At 43.4% G+C, this 19,739-nt stretch overlaps 1 protein-coding gene and 1 pseudogene across 3 annotated transcripts in view; one reads left to right on the top strand and one right to left on the bottom strand.

The window, feature by feature from the left end:
• Positions 1 to 19,739, bottom strand: part of ANKRD6 (ankyrin repeat domain 6) — a 201,088-nt gene that overhangs the window by 66,473 nt on the left and 114,876 nt on the right. For all 3 annotated transcript variants that reach the window (XM_055330658.1, XM_055330657.1, XM_055330659.1), the window contains exon 2: positions 11,078 to 11,342. In XM_055330658.1, coding sequence (XP_055186633.1) covers positions 11,078 to 11,197 — 120 coding nt within the window. In that variant the 5' untranslated portion in view covers positions 11,198 to 11,342. The remainder of the gene's footprint in view (positions 1 to 11,077; positions 11,343 to 19,739) is intronic.
• Positions 12,953 to 19,293, top strand: LOC129512410 (U1 small nuclear ribonucleoprotein C-like; annotated as a pseudogene).

The following is a 19,739-nucleotide window of genomic DNA, read 5'->3' as shown; positions in this document are numbered from 1 at the left end:
ATTTTTATATTTTGTAGTCCCTACATTTAAGCCTTATGTTAATGTTTGCATATGCTACAATACATTTACTTTTTTTGCATACAGATGTTCAATTGTGCCAACACCATTTGTTGAGAAGACTGTTCTTTACCTGCCAAACTGCCTTGGCATGTTTGTCAAAAATCAACTGACCACATGTGTGTAGATCTATTTGTGAATTCCGTATTCCATTCTTTTGCTCTTGTCTGGGTTGATTATCATAGTTGTACAGTAAACCTAGAAACCCTCCAACTCTGTTCGTCGAAATTGCTTTGGCTAGTCTAGGTGCTTTCTTTGCATTTTCTTTCTTTTTTTTTAAGATTTTATTTATTTATTCATGAGAGACAGAGAGAGAGAGGCGGAGACACAGGCAGAGGGAGAAGCAGGCTCCATGAAGGGAGTCTGATGTGCGGGACTCGATCCCGGGTCTCCAGGATCACACCCTGGGCTGAAGGTGGCGCTAAACCGCTGAGCCATCCGGGCTGCCCTGCATTTTCTTTTCTTTTTTTTTTTTTTAAATTTATTTATTATTTATGATAGTCACAGAGAGAGAGAGGCAGAGACACAGGCAGAGGGAGAAGCAGGCTCCATGCACCGGGAGCCCGATATGGGATTCGATCCCAGGTCTCCAGGATCGTGCCCTGAGCCAAAGGCAGGCGCCAAACCGCTGCGCCACCCAGGGATCCCTGCCCTGCATTTTCATATAAATTTTAGACTCAGCTTCTCAACTTCAACCAAGAAAGCTTGTAACAGTCATTTATTTAATGACAGAAATTGTGCTCAACAACTGCCATCTCATTTAATCTTCACAGCAACACCACGAGGTTGGGATTATCCTCATTTTTCAGGTGAGGACATTGAATAGCCTTGTGCCCTCTGCTCAGGACTCACTGCCTGCTACTCAGACCACAACTTTCAGACCAGGAGGTGGCCACTGTGGCATCAGAATCTCCTGAGGGCTTCCACATTTGACACTAAGCATGGTTCTAAGTACTTTGCATATATTGATTTAGTTTCTTAAACAACCTAATGAGGTAGCTACTATTATTTATTACTCATTTCAGAGGTGACAATATGAGGCCCAGAGATGAAGTAATCTCCTCGAGATCAGCAAGGTTTGGTAAATGCACTGGCATCGGAACCCATGGCAGTCCGGTTCTGACATCCATGCTCACACCCTCTACACTACACAGCCTTGGTAGGGAATTTCAAAGCTGCTACAAAACTCTGGGAATGGTGTACATATGGCCTTTAGTTCTGTTTTTTTCCTTGCCTCTGGCCCCTTTTTCCCCACCTCCATAAAGTATCCCCATGAGGCCACCTCCTGAGTTTTCTCCCTGCTTACTCTGCAGCGAACTGTGGGGGTGCACTCTTTGAACAAACTGCTTGAGGCCATGATCTGTACTTGGTTGGTTTTTTTTTTTTTTTTTTTTTTTTTTTAAAGAGACAACAGAGTGAGCAATAGCATGAGCAGGGGGGAGGAGCAGAGGGAGATGCAGACTCCCCACTGAGCAGGGAGCCTGACAGGGGCTCAATCCCAGGACCCTGGGATCACTACCTGAGCAGAAGGCAAACTAAACTTAACCAACTGAGCCACCCAGGTGCCCCACGATCTGTCCTTAATTGTCTAAATCCCTATTTCATTATTCAGGGGTAGCAGTAGGTATCAAATGGAAATCTGGGAAAGGTTAATTTTATAAATAAAACCACTTTTTTTAACTAAAGTTTCATCAAATAACCTTTGTCTGGTTGTTTTGGAAGGAACCAAAAGCTGCAGTGAAACAACCCAAGGACCAGCTTCCTAAAAGCTCTGTAAAAAGACACGCTACCTGTGGCTTCCTAGAGGTTCACAACCACTCTTGCTACATGGTTGGCACATGGCATTGAGGTACAAAGGGTTTATTCAGACAGAAAAATACCTACTGGTATTTTTTTTTATTTTATTTATTCATGAGAGACACCCAGAGAGAGGCAGAGACATAAGCAGAGGGAGAAGCAGGCTCCCTGTGGGGAGCCTGATGTGAAACTTAATCCCAGGACCCCAGGATCATGACCTGAGCCAAAGGCAGAGGCTCAGCTTGCACTGAGCCACCCAGGTGCCCCATACCTACTGGTTTTGAAGTAACAAAATTAAGTCGTAGGTAAAGATTTTTAACTAAAATGTGAGGTGACTATGGTGAGAATATGTTCACATAAAATATGTTGTCTTGTAGAGAAAGAAATCTCGCTTAATGTTTTAGTACCAAATACCTCAGTGGGGCAACTAGAATGGCACAGGGGAAAGAGAAAACTAGGAGGCAGAGCGGGGAGTGCTGTGCCATTGGGAACTTGTATAAGGGGAGGGATGTAAAGCAGCCAAAAGAAGAGAGGGTGGTTTGACCTTCTGCTTGAGGACTGAGCAAATGGATGCCATTCATCAACAAGGAGACCATGGAAAAAGGACTGGGTTTCAGGAAGGGCATAGGGTCAGTGATGTGTATTCAGATCTGAAATAACTGTGAGGAGTGGAAGGGGAGGTGGGCGGGGGCATAAGGTGACTGGGTGACGGGCACTGAGGGGGGGCACTTGACAGGATGAGCACCAGGTGTTATATGTTGGCAAATAGAACTCTAATAAAAACATACATAAAAAATGAAATAACTGTGAGGTTATTTCACACATCATTCAGATAAAGATGCCCACACATCATTCAGATAAAGATGCCCATGAGGGCGGATCACCAGGTGGATCAGGAGATGAAGGTGAAGGTGCCCAGCAGAGCTGGTAAGTCAAGGTGGGTGTGCAGAGTGAGAGCCAATGAGTGCTGAGAGCCCCGAAGAAGGCCAGCTTTGGAGGCAGAAACAGCAAAAGGAGATGGAGGCAGCATGAGAGAAGAAAACCCAAGAGGCAGAGCACTAAGGAGCCAGAAGATCTTCATGGAGGGAGGATGGGCAACATGCAAATTCTTGCCAATTTCCCCAACAAAAACAGACTTCTCTCACCCCATCCCCCGCACCCTGTCTTGTTCACTGGTGTAAAGCAGGTGCTCAATTAATACTTGCTGGATGGGTGAGATAACAGGTGACTTGGGTGAGAGTAGTGGCACAGAAGTGAGGGGAAAGGGAGCCAATATACTGGGAGATCCCAAGCTTCCATCTCTAACAGCCAATTTACTCTAGGGATATGTCTGACATATGATATCCACTGTCCTTGTCAGGTTACCTGTTCTAACTGAAAATGTGTTGGTCAATACAACATGAAAATAATAGATCTAAATATGAAAATTATGCAAATAGCTAATCAGAGTTCTCTTTCTGTGTCAAATAAATAAAATCTTTAAATACAAAAAAAATTCTTTTACATGTAGTTTCTACCCAATTCCCAACTCCCAACCCCATTAACTCTGAGGAGTTGTCCTGTGCATAATTCTGTCCCTACCTGGCAGATAAGATAGCACAACTACACACTATTAGCTACCAAGTAAAAATCTCCATGACACAGAAGAGACTACCCTTGTCTGAGCCCTGGTCTAACAGGATATCTGAATGGGAGCCAGGAGATCCTGGTTCTGGTCTCAGCACTGGCACTTTCTAGATGTACCAGTCATTCCCCTTTGGGGGCCTCCCATTTCCTTACAACTCCAAAAGAAAAATATGTGTATGTACATTCAAAGGTTCTGGGGCTGAGCAACATGTATGTGAAAATAATTTGCAAAGTATAAAATGTTACACCCATGTATAATACCATTATTGGGATACGGCTTTATTAAAATATCTGTGCAGATGGTGTTCTAGGCAGGAAAACATTTGCAGATTACATCTACCATGTGCAAGATACCAAGGAAGATATTCTAACAAGAAGTAGCCCACAGGAAGTTCACAATCCAAAGTTATAAACCACACATTTGAACATGCTGGCTCAGAGCAAGAACTCTGGAACCAGATGGCCAGTGTTTGAATCCCAGTCCTGATACTTCCTAAGTGAAACTTTGGATGGGTTAGTTACCTAATCTCGTCTTACCTCAGTTTCCTTATCTGTATAATAAGGAAAATGGAGTTGTGGTAAGTTTAAAACATTTAATCACTGAATGGCTCTTGAAAGAGTACCTGGCACCTCAGAAACACTATTTATTTAAGGGAAAGCAGTTTATACTCAACAACACTATTCCCTCACTCAATGTACATGGGCCTTACTGTGTGAATACTGCATATGATGTACCTACTTAGACTTTGTAACTGTGGCAACTAATGTTCTCACACTTAGTTCTTATGGAAACCCTTTAAGTCTGGGGAGGAATTCGAGGCACCTGGCTGGCTCAACTGGTAGAGCATGTGACTCTTGACTTTGTGGTTTTAAGTTCAAGCCCACATTGGGTGTAGAGATAACTTAAAAATAAAATCTTTAAGGGATGTCTGAGTAGTGCAGAATCTGCTTAAGTTTCTCGCCCTGCCACTACCCTCGCAACCATGTGAGGGCTCTTTCTCTCTCTCTCTCTCTTTCAAACGAATAAATCTTTTTTTAAAAATGAAATCTTTAGAATAAAGTTTGGTGAAGAATTTGAAACTCATGAAGTGAAGAAATTTAACTACATCAGTGGCTCTTAGCCAATGGTGATCTTGCCCCCCAGGAGATACTTAGCAACTTCTGGAAACATTTTTGGTTGTTACAACTGGGTAAAAAAGGGCACTATTGGCATCTAATGGGTGGATGCCAGAGATGTTGCTAAACATTCTACCATGCATAGGACCAATTCCCACAAAAAGAACTGCGTGACCTAAAATGTCAGTGATATGGAAGTCAAGCAACCCTGGCCACATTAACAAGTAGTTAATAAGCAATGGAGCAGGTGCCTGTACCAAGGTCTTTGGATTCCAAATCCATTGCTCGTCTTCTGTGCCAAACACAGAGAGATATGGGAGATAAACTCAGACCAGGTCAGAGTAATAGTCTGGTGGGGAGTTGTGAGTATCCACACAACAGTATCCAATTATTAGACTGAATGGGCAGCATTTCACCAGTTGAGAGTAGAGCGCATACCATGCAGGATACTTCTCTAAGTGAACTACCTGCACCAGGTTCAGAATGAATGAGTAGGCCTTATGGGGGCAGAGTGGGTATGTAGGGTCTTTCAGGAGTCTCGCAGGGAAGAATCTATAAACAGTTTCCCAACAGCAACACTGCAAGCTCAAGACAAATATTGCCTTCAAAGTTCTGAGGCAAAATAATTCTCAGCCTAGGTTTCATACCAAATTGTCACTTAAGTGAGAGGTTAGAATTAAGATATTTTTTCGGACGTGCAGACTCTCAAAACATTTATCTTCCTGTTGCCTTTATTTAGAAGTTACCAGTCACCATGCACCACCAAACTAAGGGTGACATGGGTTCCAGCAAATAGGATCTAGTACAGAGGAGCAGTGAAAGAAATTCTCAGGACGACTCTGTTCAAGCAGAACTAGAGAACAACACAGATCAAACTGGAATGAAAAGATGGATGGCTCCAGAAGGGATATCTCAAGGAATAGAATAAACCTGACAAATACATGATAGGATCGGTCATGGAAAATTGTACTAAGAACTGCTTTACAGATTTGTTGGAGGGCAGAGGAACTCTTAATTATAAGTTTGAGTAAAGCTAACCAAATTAAAAAATCAAGGCAATTATCAAGTCCAGGAAAAACAGCAAGTTATATAAAAATGGAAATGGAATTAATTATAGTACAACTCTTGGCTCACCAATGAACAGCAATTACATAATCACAGTAATTCTGAATCTGCTCAAGAATTGTGATATAACTAGACTGAGAGAGTGTGAAAGAGAAAGGGGCAATAGATTATGTCTGAAGTTGATCAATCTCTTCCATGCACTCATTCTCAGGAAGACATCACAGCTGTGCTATTCAATACAGTAGCCAACAGCCACACGTGGCATTTCAATTTTAGTTAATTAAAATTAAATGTGAAATTCAGCCGTACTGGCAACATTCTAGGTACTGAATAGCTATGCATTGCTACCTTATTAGCACAGATATAGAACATTTCATCATCACAGGAAGTTCTGTTGGACAGTGCTGTCTACAGGGTGTATCTCATCAAACCAAGGGAGTAAATCAAGAAAGAAAAAGACACGAGGGTCCAGAAACAGAAGATAAATATATTGGAAAATGGTAAATGGAATCCTTAGGATAACAGTTATATAGTGAAGAGTGACATTTGTTAGAAGGCCCTACAGGCCACCAGTCCAGACTGAAATAGGGAAGGGGGCTCCAGAGAACATCTCTTCAAAGAGACTCAGTAGAGAGACTACCTCACACATCTGAACATCCAGAGAGAAGATTAGCAACTGAGGGAGAGTTTGAGGATAGTTTGTAGTATGCACAGACAAAACCAAGGAAACAAACACAAGACAATTATTAACATCAGAGTAAACGAATTATTACAAAGAAAAAAAAAGGAAACCTAACGATAGTACCTACTACATGGGTCATCCAGAAATAAACTGGTTAAGGGGCACCTAGGTGGCATAGTCAGTTGAATGTCTGGCTCTTGATTTCAGTTCAGCTTATGATCTCAGAGTCAGGGGATCCAGCTCTGCATTCAGCAGGGACTCTGCCTGAGATTCTCTCCCTCTAATCCTCCCCCCACTCTCTCTCAAGTAATAAATCTTTAAAATAAACAATAAATAAATGAACTGGTTAAATTAACATAAAGACCAAATGCTGATATCATCTAAGTAATGACACAACTATATTGGAGAAGGTAGACAGGCATATATGACAGCAGGGAAAAAAGAAAATTAAATCTTAAATCACCAGTTTTCATATTGTTACATCAACATATGAAGCCTCAAATGGAAAAATCAAGATTGAACAATATCAGGATACCATTTATGAATGTAAACGCTAAAGGAAAACTACCTAAAAGACTGAATGTAGTTGGCTTTGGAGAATCAGAAAAGGAAGAGAAACACAGTAAACATATTTGACTTTAATCTATGTGGAGGTACAATATAAAAATTAAAGTAATACCTACTTTTTAAAAAGTTTTTATTTTAATTTGTTAGTTAACATACAGCGTAATATTAGTTTCAGGTATATGATACAGTGATTTAGCACTTCCATATCTCACCAGACAAATGCACTCCTTAATTCCCATCACCTATTTTTCCATTTCTCCCATCCACCTCCCCTCTGGTAACCTACCAGTTTGTTTTCTATAGTTAAGAGTCTGTTTCTTGGTTTGTCTTTCTCTCTCTCTCTCTCTCTTTATCTCCTTTGCTCATTTATTTAATTCCACACAAGTGAAATCATATAGTATTTTTCTTTCTCTTATTTTGCTCTAGCACCATCTATGTGGTCACAAATGACAAGAATTCATTCTTTTCATTGGCTGCATAATATTCTGATATATATGTATATAAAATCTTGAATGATATTGCTATCTATCTGTCTTCTTTATCCATTCATCTATCAGTGGATACTTGGGCTGCTTCTGCATCTTGGCTACTGTAAATAATGCTGCTATAGACATAGGGGTGTACGCATCTCTTTGAATTAGTGTCTTTTGTTCTTTGCTGATTCAGATGCCTTTTATTTCTTTTTGTTGTCTGATTGCTGAAGCTAGGACATCTTGTACTATGTTGAACATCAGTAGTGATAGTGGACATCCCTGCCATGTTCCTGACTTTAGGTAAAAAGCTCTGTTTTTCCCCCACTGAAAATGATATTTACTATAGGCTTTTCATATATGGCTTATTAATTGGGTAAATATCCAAAAGTGCTATTGCTGGATCATAAGGTTGTTCTATTTTTAACTTTTTGAGGAGCCTCCATAGTGTCTTCCACGGTGGCTGCACCAGTTTGCATCCCCACCAACAGTACAAGAGGACTCCCTTTTCTCCATAACCTCTCCAGCACCTGTTGTTTTTTGTGTTGTTGATTTTAGCCATTCTGATAGGTGTGACACACTATCACATTGTAGTTTTCATTTGCATTTCCCTGATGATATGTGATGATGAGCATCTTTTCATGTGCCTGTTGGCCAATTGTATGTCTTCTTTGGAGAAGTATCTGTTCAAGTTTTCTGCCCATTTTTAAATTGGATTATTTGTTTTTTGGGTGTTGAGTTTTATAAGTTCTTTATAATTTTAGACACTAACCCTTTACTGAATATGTAATTTGCAACTATCTATTCTCATTCACTTGGTTGTCTTTTAGTTCTGTTGACTGTTTCCTTTGCTGTGCAGGAGATTTTTTATTTTGATGTAGTCCCAATAGTTTATTTTTGCCTTTGTTTTCCTTGCCTCAGGAGACATATCTAGAAAGCAGTTGCTATGTCTAATGTTAAAGAAGTCACTGCTCGTGGTCTTTTAGGATTCGTAAGTTTTCAGGTCTCACATTTAGGTGTTGAATCCTTTTTGAATTTATTTTTGTGTATGGTGTAAGAAAATGGTCCAATTTCACTCTTTTATATATAGGTGCCCAGTTTTTCCCAACACCATTTGTTGAAGAGATTGTCTTTTTCCCATTGTACATTCTTACTTCATTTTTTGAAGATTGATTGGCCATATAATTGCAGGTTTATTTGATCTATGGGTCTTTAAAAAAAAAACTTATTTATTTGTTTGTTTTGGGAGGAACAGGGAGGGGTAGAGGGAAATGGGGAGAGAGAATCTCAAGTAGACTCCCCACTGAATGTGGAACCTGATGAGGGGCTCAATCTCATGACCCTGAAATCATGACCTGGGCTGAAACCAAGAGTCTGATGCATAACTAAGTCACCCAGGCACCCCATGTGTTTATTTTTGTGCCAGTACCATACTGTTTTGATTATTGCTGCTTTGTAATTTAACTTGAAACCCCGAATTCTGATTGCCTCCAGCTTTGCTTTTCTTTTTCAAGATTGCTTTAGCTGTTTGGGATCTTTTGTGGTTCCATACAAATTTTAGGACTGTTCTGATTCTATGAAAAATGCTGTTGGTATTTTGATAAGAATTGTATTTAATGTGTACATTGCTTTGGATAGCATAGATATTTTAACAATTTTTTTTCTCCCAACCAATGAGGATGGAATTTTTTAATAATAAATATATACTTGGTTTTAGTCCCTGTCCTGGCTCACAGCTCCCCAAATCCTTGGAATTTCCTAAGTGATAAGAGCAATAGGAGCATCTTTTGTTACAATAGTTGATCTTTTGTCCTTAGTTCCTGAAATAGCCCCAGAATAAAAAAAGTGAAAGAAGTCTGTTCTTCATAATAAGCCCCTTTCAACCACACCTGAGTTTATGTTAATGAGGTAACTTTTTGAAAGCCCTTAAGGATGGGGGCTGGTAGCCAGGGGAACCAAACTAGGCTAGAGGGTTAACTTTCTGTCCTATCCTCTGACTTCGAAGGAGGGAGGTGAGGCTGGAGTCTGAATGTCATTCATCAAGCACCAATGAAGCCTCCATAAAAACCCAAGAGAATTCAGAAAACTTCTGGGTTGATGAAGACATGGAAGTGCTGGGAGGGTGATGCACTCAGAGAGCATGGAAATTCTGTGCCTCTTTCCTTATACCTTGCCCTATGTATCTCTTCCATCTGGCTGATCCTCAGTTATATCCTTTCATAATAAACTGGTAATCTAGCCAACAAAAGGTCTTCCTGAGTTCTGTGACCTGCTCTAGCGAATTAATCAAACCCTAGGACGAGGTTGTGAGAACTTTGATTATTTTTTTTAATAGGAAGAATTTTTTTAAGGTTTTATTTATTCATGAGAGAGAGAGAGAGAGAGAGAGAGAGAGAGAGAGAGAGAGGCATGCAGAGACACAGCAGAGAAGAAGCAGGCTCCATGCAGGAAGCCTGATGTGGGACTCGATCCCAGGACTCCAGGATCATGCCCTGGGCTGAAGGCAGGTGCCAAACCCCTGAGCCATCCAGGGATCCCCAGAGCCTTTGATTTATAACCAGTTGATGAAAAGCACAGGTGACAACCGTGCTCAGCAATTGGAATCTGAAGGGGTATTGTGAGGCTAGGCACTCTTGTGGGACGGAGACCTTAAACTCTAAGACCTGTCACCATCCCCAGATAGATAGTGTCAAAACTAAGCTAACTGCTTGGTGGTGCCAAAGAAGCACACATCAGAATCATGAAACAGAGAGACTGCATGTGAGAAACTGAAAATGTGAGCTGGCCAATTGTTGCCACAGGTTGTCAGACATTACCATTTGAAAATTAAACTGTGCTTCTCACCACAGCTCTGTCTGGGGTGGTCTGGAAGGTGGGCTTTGGAGCCAGACTCTGCAGATACAAGTAGCAATTCGGTCACTCAACAGCTGAAGGACCCTGAGCAAGTTGCTTATATGATTCTGTGCCTCAGTTTCCTCATCTCTACAGTGGGCACAAAAATGTACCTCTTCTAGAGAACTGTAGTTCTTAGAGCAATACTAAGTGCACAATAAGTATCTTCCATCAGCATTATTTCACTTTTGTATTTTTAACTTGTCACCTAACTCTGCAGCCTGACTTTCCTCCATTTTGCTACAAAACTGCGCCCTTGGCCAGTTTGTTCTCTCATCTCCCATGGTGTCATCTGTCGGTGAGGGGTAACCAATGTCCTCCAAAGCCTACTATGCATTTTTACTGACCCATATGAAATGAAAGCCCAAAGAGAAGGCGCCCATCATCTGGTCCAGGTCTGTCACTATACAGACGGGAACAGCGAGGTTCCCCACAGTGGATGGGCTGCCGGTCCACAAGCTAGTCTAATGTGACTATTGTACAAACACTTTTCCCAATAAATTTTTGTGTCCCAACTTCTCCAGAGAGATCTCTTGTCCTTTTAGCTAAAGGAATAGGTGAGAAAAAGCCACACTGTGATTTTAAAGACTCAAATGCTAATTACAAGTCACTCCATTTGAAAGGTAGCATTGAAAGCATTTTAATCCTCCTTCCTTCTCTCCAAACTGCCATCACTGGAAAAAAGAAAAAGCCAGTTCTGTGAAAGCTTCAAACCACACACAACAGTTGTACAGACAATGGTTATTAAGAGGTAGGCTTTTTCCCAGGGAATGGCTAAAGCGGTTTTTCACCCCCTTCTTGTTACCTTGGTAACTGCTACCTTGGCGCCCTTGTTGATGAGCTGAACCACATTCTCCGCTTGGCCTTTGTACGCAGCTATGAGAAGGCGTTCTGAAAGTGCAGCGACCGCATCCTGCTGGCTCATGAATTAGGAGAGAAAGAGGTTTTCAGGACAGCAGTAGTCAAGTTCTTTCGGCTCAACACGACGCCACCGGCCCGGGCAGGCACCCACAGGTAAAGATGCTCCCGATCATTAGAAGGGGTCTTTATTACTATGCCATCTTCGGGACCTGGGGATTACAAAACAGAGTTGCCATCAGCACCACTCGGTACACAGGACCGGCCACACCTCTTCTCTGGTTTTAGGGCATCTGCTGATGGCTCATTGCAGGGGGCAGGAGCTGAGTGAGGACAGGACAAGCACGAAGAACTGTCTCTGCACACCAAGACCCCTGAACCTGGGAGGAGATGACAGCAGAGTGCGCCAGTCGCCCTCCCTTCTTCCCGTTTCAGGGACATTCCCCAGAGGACCACAGCCCAAACTGTGAGGTCTGCTCTGCACTTCCATCCTGGGTTGCAGACACCTGATAGAATCCCATCAACAGGGACGTCTGGGTGGCTCAGTGGTTGAGCGTCTGCCTTCAGCTCAGGGCGTGCTCCCGGGGTCCTGGGATCGAGTCCCGCATTGGGCTCCCCGCGAGGAGCCTGCTTCTCCTTCTGCCTATATCTCTGACTCTCTGTCTCTCTGTGTCTCTCATGAATAAATAAATAAAATCTAAAAAAAAAAAAAATAGAACCCCATCAACATCATGGGGTTTCCAGGTCAGCCTCTGCAGGTCACTGTCCTGTGTGTATGATCACAGAGGGCCTTCTGACCATGTGCCAGGGGTCCACTACAGCTAACATGCTCATCCCCCCTCTCTGGCAAAGGGGCCAGTGGACCACACCCCACTGAGGCCCTGAGGACTGGGCTAGATCCTTGGGATGTTGTCCTGGCATTTACTGCAGTTCTTTTGTAAGCAGTGCGGTTTCCTGAGTTCTGGGGCAGATGGAGAGCTGGGCACAGGCCCGGGGCCATCTCCCAGTTCCAATTACTGTCGGAACAACACACGTTGGGAAAACAAGGATGCTAGAAATACTGACAGTGCGCACTGCCAGTGGCACCAGGAAGGGCTGCTTGTGTTGCCTCCGTGCTTAAAAGGAAATAAAAGGCCTACTAAAGCCACCTCTAGGACATGAAGCCCCGACTCAGAGCAGCGGTCTGGAGGTGGTAACCAGTAGTAAACTTAACCTCTTCTTTCCACCAAAGGGCAAATGAACAGAATTTTAAAGACTGACTCCTCTCAGTGGCCCCAGGCCACCATGAGAGCAAACCAAAGCCATTGGTAATTATGTCAAAAGTAAGGGGTTCAGGGTGCCTGGGTGGTTCAAATGGTTAAGGATCCTGACTCTTGATTTTCATTCAGGTCATGATCTCAGGGTCTTGAGATGAAGCCTTGAGGTGCATATGGAGTCTGCTTAAGATTCTCTCTTGCCCTCCCCACCCTCAAAAAAAAAAAAAGAGTTTTCGCGGGGCAAAAGAAGGAATGCTTAAAAATTAAACACACTTCCTCTAGGACATAAAGGAAGTGAAAGCTTTGTGCTTTGTGTTTTAAAACATACTTATTAAAAATACCAGTATATGCAAATGGACAGAAAACACTATGCCAAGGGGACACCACTTTTAACCCCAGGCCCTACTATACATTCTAATTTTGAAGGCCTGGAAGATACGACATCTTTTACAGTTGCTTCCAGACAAACTCAAGGCTCCTTTCAACCTCTAAAACTAAGGAACTGGCCATGAGGTGACTAGAAAAGTTCTGGACAGTAGGTACCTTGCCCTAACTCTCATCCTACCATGGCATTCCAGGTAAGTCATTTTGCCAACAGCTCTGAAAGGCTGGGGTTAAATGATCATATATAAATCAGACAAAAACAAAACAAAACAAACAAACAAACAAAAAAACGAAATTGGTGGGGATGAAACGTAGCATTCTATTATGTGAAAGTATTGGCCAAATGTGAATATTATACTTTCAAAAAGGTAATGATTATCCCTCCTACCCCCTACTTGTTAATTATCAAATTTTCTCACTTCATCCATACATTGCCCAAAATGTGGGTAAAGAATAGCAAGGAAAGAGAGCCAAGAAACATTCACCAATCTACCCTGCTCTGCTCATTGTTGGCTCAGCAGACCTGGAGAAGGGATGCTCCAAAGCAGAGGACTCCTCTGTTAGCCATGGTCAGAGGTCCCTGGGAAGCACCAGAAATCTTGGGTGAATGAAGAATAAGCCAATTAAAGAATCAAGCTGAGACTCAAAACACAGAAACAGAGCTGGAAATGCCACTGGAAACTCCCAGGGCCCCACTGAAAGACTAGTTCGGGCTTTATGTTTCTCAGACTGTTCCACTGTTTACAAGTGGTTTGTTTTTGTAAATATTTCTTTTTTAATGAGTTAGCTCCTGGATATACTTTTATTATTATTATTATTTTTAAAGATTTTATTTACTTTTTTTTTAAATTTTTATTTATTTATGATAGTCACACACAGGGAGAGAGAGAGAGGCAGAGACACAGGCAGAGGGAGAAGCAGGCTCCATGCACCGGGAGCCCGACGTGGGACTCGATCCTGAGTCTCCAGGATCGCGCCCTGGGCCAAAGGCAGGCACTAAATCGCTGCGCCACCCAGGGATCCCTTATTTACTTATTTATGATAGACACAGAGAGAGAGAGAGAGAGAGAGAGAGAGGCAGAGACACAGGCAGAGGGAGAAGCAGGCTCCATGTAGGGAGCCCGACGTGGGACTTGATCCAGGGACTCCAGGATCACACCCTGGGTGCTTAAACCGCTGAGCCACCCAGGCTGCCCTGTTTTTGTAAATATTGAAAACACTGTCTCTCTATAGATCATCCGTGGAACCTTCACACCAAGAATACTGAGCTTCTGCTCTGTTTGTCCCAATACTGCAAAAGCGCTCCAGGCCCAAGTGGCACGAAAATACAATATTAGCCGTGGCTTCCTAAATGCTCTCCCTCCACAACCACATTCTTCCATTTACTCATTTGTTGTCCTTGCACACTCAACTGCCACCTTCTCGTACCCAAACTTTTCCTGCAATGGGCGTTTGAATGTCTCAAGGACAATGGCCCAGTGCATACAAAGACTATTATCATGGCTAAAATTTCACTCATTTTACTTCAGAGCTTAGGGAATAGAGATGTCCTAGCTGCAAACTCAGTGCAGCCCATCAGCCGAGGTCACAAGCTCCAGACCAGCAGTGCTGTCCAGTCTCCCCAGCAACAGATGCACGGGTCAATGGGCCCATAGTACATGTACAGCCACTCCCCTCCTGTCCCAGACAATAAATTCAGCTCTCAGACATCTATTGCCATGGTTGCAGCCTTCTGAGATAGCCTTGTTTACATAATTACCTTTGGTAAACAGCCCTTTGCAAATCTAGCATACATTACTATTCCTTTTTTTTTTTAAGATAGAAAAACACTACAGTTGAAAAATGTTGGCCAGTTTTGTTTTTTGTTTTTGTTTTTTGTTTTTTTAGCTTTTCAGTTACAGCTACTTAGGAATGAAATGCTCTCCACTCCTCACCCTTCCTCTTCCCCCTTGGTCAATGCACAGCCTGCCTGAGGCACTGGGCAGCTCCAGGATATGTTGCTTATAGGATTTTGGATACTGCTCCCAACTAGAATTGCACAGAGAACTGCCTGCAAAATCAGGAACAAAATCCCAGGGTTCCAGTTCCCAGTCTGCAGTTAGCATCATCCCTGTGTGCTTGGGCATCTCATGTTCATTCTCAATTTAAATCCAGTAATAGCCTCACTTGTAGGACCTCCAGCATTCACCTACAGTTGCACTTACACTCAGGGTGGTGGGAAGGGATCAAAGTGGCTGAGTCTTATGTTTCCTTTCTATACCCCCATCCTTTTCCTTACATCCTTTTGGAGTCAGGAAATACTCAACTTCTCGTGTGACACCTCTGAACTGACAAATTGGGCCAGGCAGAGGCAGGCTAGGGGGTGGGGAATAAGGAGGAGAGAGAACACCCAATAATAAATGGTAAGGGGAAAAGAATAGAAAGGTGGCAACCAGTCTGCAATAAACGAGTTAAGTTTCACTGCCAACCTGTTGGGTACCCGGGTTGTAGCAGCCCCGTTCCCTCATTAAATCTGAGCCTCCTCCTCCAAGTAGATCAGCTATCTTTCAAGACACTTCCCACTGATGGTGGTGAGGAATTTCTTCTGCCCCACATCTATCAATCACATCCCTCTTCGTCACAATGCTCACTTTCACTGGGTTCTAGAGAAAAACATTAAATGCAAACATGCTGCCAGTTCTTTAAGCAGAAATGAAATAAATCCGTGATCATAAATATTCAACGAGCATCCTGAATCCAGAAAGGTATTTAGCTTCCTAAGATTTCCCTCCTTTTTCCCAGCCCACTGCCCCATTTTCACTGCATTCCAATTTGCCTATGCTTTTTTCCTCTCATCGCGAATGCCAGAAGGCCACACAGCTGCTTGGTCTGTGATGCAATCTGTTTTCTTTTTATAGCAAAAGGTCTCTGAGGTTTGCTTTTGCTGGTTTCCTGAGGGTTTACAACAAAGTCTCCTGGTACCAATATCCCCAAACCACTATATTCAGTTTCCTGACAGACAAAATATCCTAGAAAAGGCCTACAAATAGTCCCAGCCAGGACCTTCTGCACAGCCCACCCAGAGACAGTCCACAGGCCCCCGGAACCAGTGGTTAGGGAGCACCATCAGTGACAATAACTTGCTTTGCTCCTACTGCTCAGAGCCCTGTAGTGAAGAGAGATTGTACTCACATCCGGGGGTCCGTCCTCCCCATCCTACATGGTGGTCTGTTGCTGGATATTTGCTTTCAGTTCTTTCCTGGAGAGATCATTAGCTTCCTAGGATTGTCAAGCCCAGTGGGTCTGCATTGATTTACTCGCCTTTTTCCCTTGGGCTTCCTCTGCCAACTCTGGCCAAATCACATCTAAAAGCTTATTAAGACATCCACTCAGCTCACAATGTTTTGTGGTTTCCTAGTCCGCTCGTCACAGCTTCTCAAAGTATTGGTCTTCAGATCTTGTCGGACTGCTCCCTCCTGCCAGCAGAGGACCTGTAACACTGCCCTATCGAAGAGTCAGGGCATAATTCACAGATGGGCGGACTGCTTTTGAATGATGCTCAGATGACAGAGAAAGGAAGTTTGCACTCTGCCAGCAGTAATGCCAGGAGAAGAGAGGAATGTGCATGTTGTAAGGGAGGGAGAATGCAAGAAGGGTCAAAACCTGTAATGAGCTGCCTTTATGGTAACAGGGAACAGCAGAGATCCAGACACTCCACCCTCCCCGGCAGAGAGTTCCAGCATCGTGACTGCAGCAGCATAGGAGTCAAGGGGCTGGGAGATAGGCTATTTCAATGTTTGTAAGCCCAGAGTCTGTCTCCCAAATGCTCCTCTAAACAGAGTCTCTGTGGGGAGAGGGCAGGCAGGAGACAGGGAACAAAGCTGTTCAAGTGCCATCAATGGCCCTAAACACCACAGAGGTGTCCTCCAGACCACTTGTTGAAGCAACAGAAAACTAACTCCCCAACTGGAGTAGCCATAGAAAGGAAGAGGGTTTTCTTTTTCTTTCTTTCTTTCTTTTTTTTTTAAAGATTTTATTTATTTATTCATGAGACACACAGAGGAGAGAGGCGTAGAGACACGGGCAGAAAAAAAAAAAAAAAAGAGACACGGGCAGAGGGAGAAGCAGGCTCTATGCAGGGAGCCCGATGTGGGACCTGATCCCGGGTCTCCAGGATCAGGTCCTGGGCTGAAGGCGGCGCTAAACCGCCAAGCCACCTGGGCTGCCCCAGGAAGAGGGTTTTCATTTTGACTTGAGCCACATTACCACTTTTTCCTTATTTCTAAAGCCAAAATTGTTGGTCCTCAAGATGGGAAAATGACTCTGTCAATGCAAAGCATCCTCCCTCCTCAAGGCCTTGCCCCTATGTCCTTGAGGGTAGCAGCTCTTATGGGCAAAAGACTGGGATGCTTCTTTGGCCATTATTTGACTTATACCAAGGGGAGAAAAGCCAGAATCAGGGCAGTGCCTTACAGACAGACTGAATTCTGCTGGGGAGACAAAGTGCCAGTAGAATGATAGCTTATTTTTAATATTCAACAATCGTACTAGTTTATCCAAAAGTGATCACCACGGGGATACTGCTACCACCACTGGAGGACAAGTGAGGTTAGAACAGAGTGCAATGTGACTCACTCCCTGCTTTAAAGAAACTGGCTCTGATAGGCCTGAATGAAGCCCAAAGGCCAGATGCCAAGTGAGAAAGGTACACCAAATGTGACAGAAGTATAAAGAAAGCAGTGGTTACTTTTCTCAGAGCTTCTGGGACTTCAGAGCTTCCTTCTTCTGAGAATATGTACCCCACATACAGGGACTCCTCGACCTAATATTATCAATGAGGACATTTCAGCACTCGCTGTTCACAGAGCCTGGTACCCACAAACACTATCTGCAAAAGACAGGGACAACAGAGGCAAAACACCCTCTTGAACAAGCCCATGACTCATTTTACACACCTTACTACTGCAGAGGAACATGTATGCTTATTTCTGGAGCCACTAGAAGTACAGTACTTCTGAACCTGACAGTTATTGACTCGTTGAGATAATCACCTTTGCAGGAGGCATATAGAGCCTGTTGCAATAAAGGCTGAGTGACATCTGGAAACCTGTGACATCCTCTACTACGAAGAAAAGCTGCTAATAGATATAAAAATAGTTTCAGAGGCCTAAGAATATCATTGAATATAAAGTTATGATTGACAGCTTGTGGTATGGAGACCTCTTCTTTTTACACGGGACAATAATTATTCTGGCTAGATCACCAGAGCCTCCAACTTGGGGCTACTGAAATCACATATACTGATACCCATGTGCTCAGAATCCACATCAAGAGTCATCACTGAGCCTTCTTTCCATAAACAAGACCATTATGCCCTCATCTGTGCTCTTACAGTTTTCTATAAGCTCCTGTTATGGACTGAATTGTGCCCCTCCCCCTCACCCCAATTCATGTGTTGAGGCCCTGACCTTCAGTGTGACTGTACTGGAAATAGGGCCTTTAGGAGGTAAATAAATTGAGGTCATAGAATGGGGCCCCCTTATAAGAGAAATACCAAAGAAAGTCCATCCCCCTATTCCCTCTCATCACACTCCTACAACCACCACCCACACTCTCAGAGGAAAGGCCATATGAAGACCTAGCAAGAAAGTGGCCACCTGCAAGCCAAGAAGGAAGTGCTTAGCAAAAACCAAACCCTGCTGGACCCTGATCTTGGACTTCCAGCCTTGAGGACTATGAGAAAATAAATTTCTATTACTTAAGCCACTCAGTCTATGTATCTTGTTCTGGTAGCCTAAACTAAGACAGCTCCCTTCACAGTGTAATTGCTGGCATGGGCTCAAGGCTGATCTTGCTTAGACGAAATTCCTTGAAGACAGGAACCGTGTTTTGGTTATCTTGTATTCCAGTGCCTGGGATGGTTCCTGGAATAGTTAGCTTTTAATATCTGTTAAGTGGATGATAGAAAAACTAATAACTGGGCAGCGCGGGACGGAGTGGCCAACAGCCTGCAGAGCAACACGCCTAAGTTTTATTGTGACTACTGAGACACATACCTCACCCATGACTCTCCATCTGTGAGAAAGACACACTGCAGGGGTAGGAAACACAAAGAATGTGAAAGACTACTATCAGAAATGGATGGAAGAGCAGGCTCAGAGCCTGATCGACAAAACAACGGGTCCTCCTCGCCCTGGTATGATGCCAGTCCCCCATATGGGGGGCCCTCCCATGATGCCAATGACAGGCCCTCCTCCTCCTGGGATGATGCCAGTGGGACCTGCTCCTGGAATGAGGCCACCTATGGGAGGCCATATGCCAATGATGCCTGGGCCCCCAATGATGAGACCTCCTGCTCGTCCCATGATGGTACCCACTCGGCCAGGAATGACTCGACCAGACAGATAAGGAGAGACAGGAACCTCTTTATATTCATTTTATATTACTTGTTCTACTTCACCAGGAGATCATGGTGCTGTGACTCTAGGTGTTTTCTAACAGCATGACAAGGAAGACTTGCTTCCCCTTCCTATCAAAGAGAGAATAGTTTCTGCAGGGGAATAGTGGGACAAAAAAAAAAAGGGCAATTTTCATTTGTATTGTGAAATGTGAAAATAAAATTGTCAACTGTTTTAGTTAAAAAAAAGAAAAGAAAAACTAATAACTAATTGCTTTTCTAGTCATTAACTCATCTTCAGGAGCCTGTGGATCCCATGAGAAAAAGAGGAAGTGTCAACCAAGTCAGCAAACCTTTTTCTCTTTCCCCCACAGATGAGGTAGGCTATGGCTCCTGAACCTCTGAGAGATAATAAATGGATATAGCCATTCTCCTCTCTCCCTCCAACCCCAAAACAGAGGACCAAGGCTCCTGGGAGAGAAGAATTACCGATCTTGAGACAGATCCTACCCAGTGCCACAGGTCCATCAGCATTGCAAGCATTGGACAGCGCCACAGCCACTCCAGAATTTTCTTGCTACCCTCAATCCCAG

This window comes from Nyctereutes procyonoides, unplaced genomic scaffold (assembly GCF_905146905.1).
Source record: "Nyctereutes procyonoides isolate TBG_1078 unplaced genomic scaffold, NYPRO_anot_genome, whole genome shotgun sequence".
In the NCBI taxonomy this organism is placed as follows: Eukaryota; Metazoa; Chordata; class Mammalia; order Carnivora; family Canidae; genus Nyctereutes; species Nyctereutes procyonoides.
This window is presented reverse-complemented; position numbering and strand designations above follow the sequence as displayed.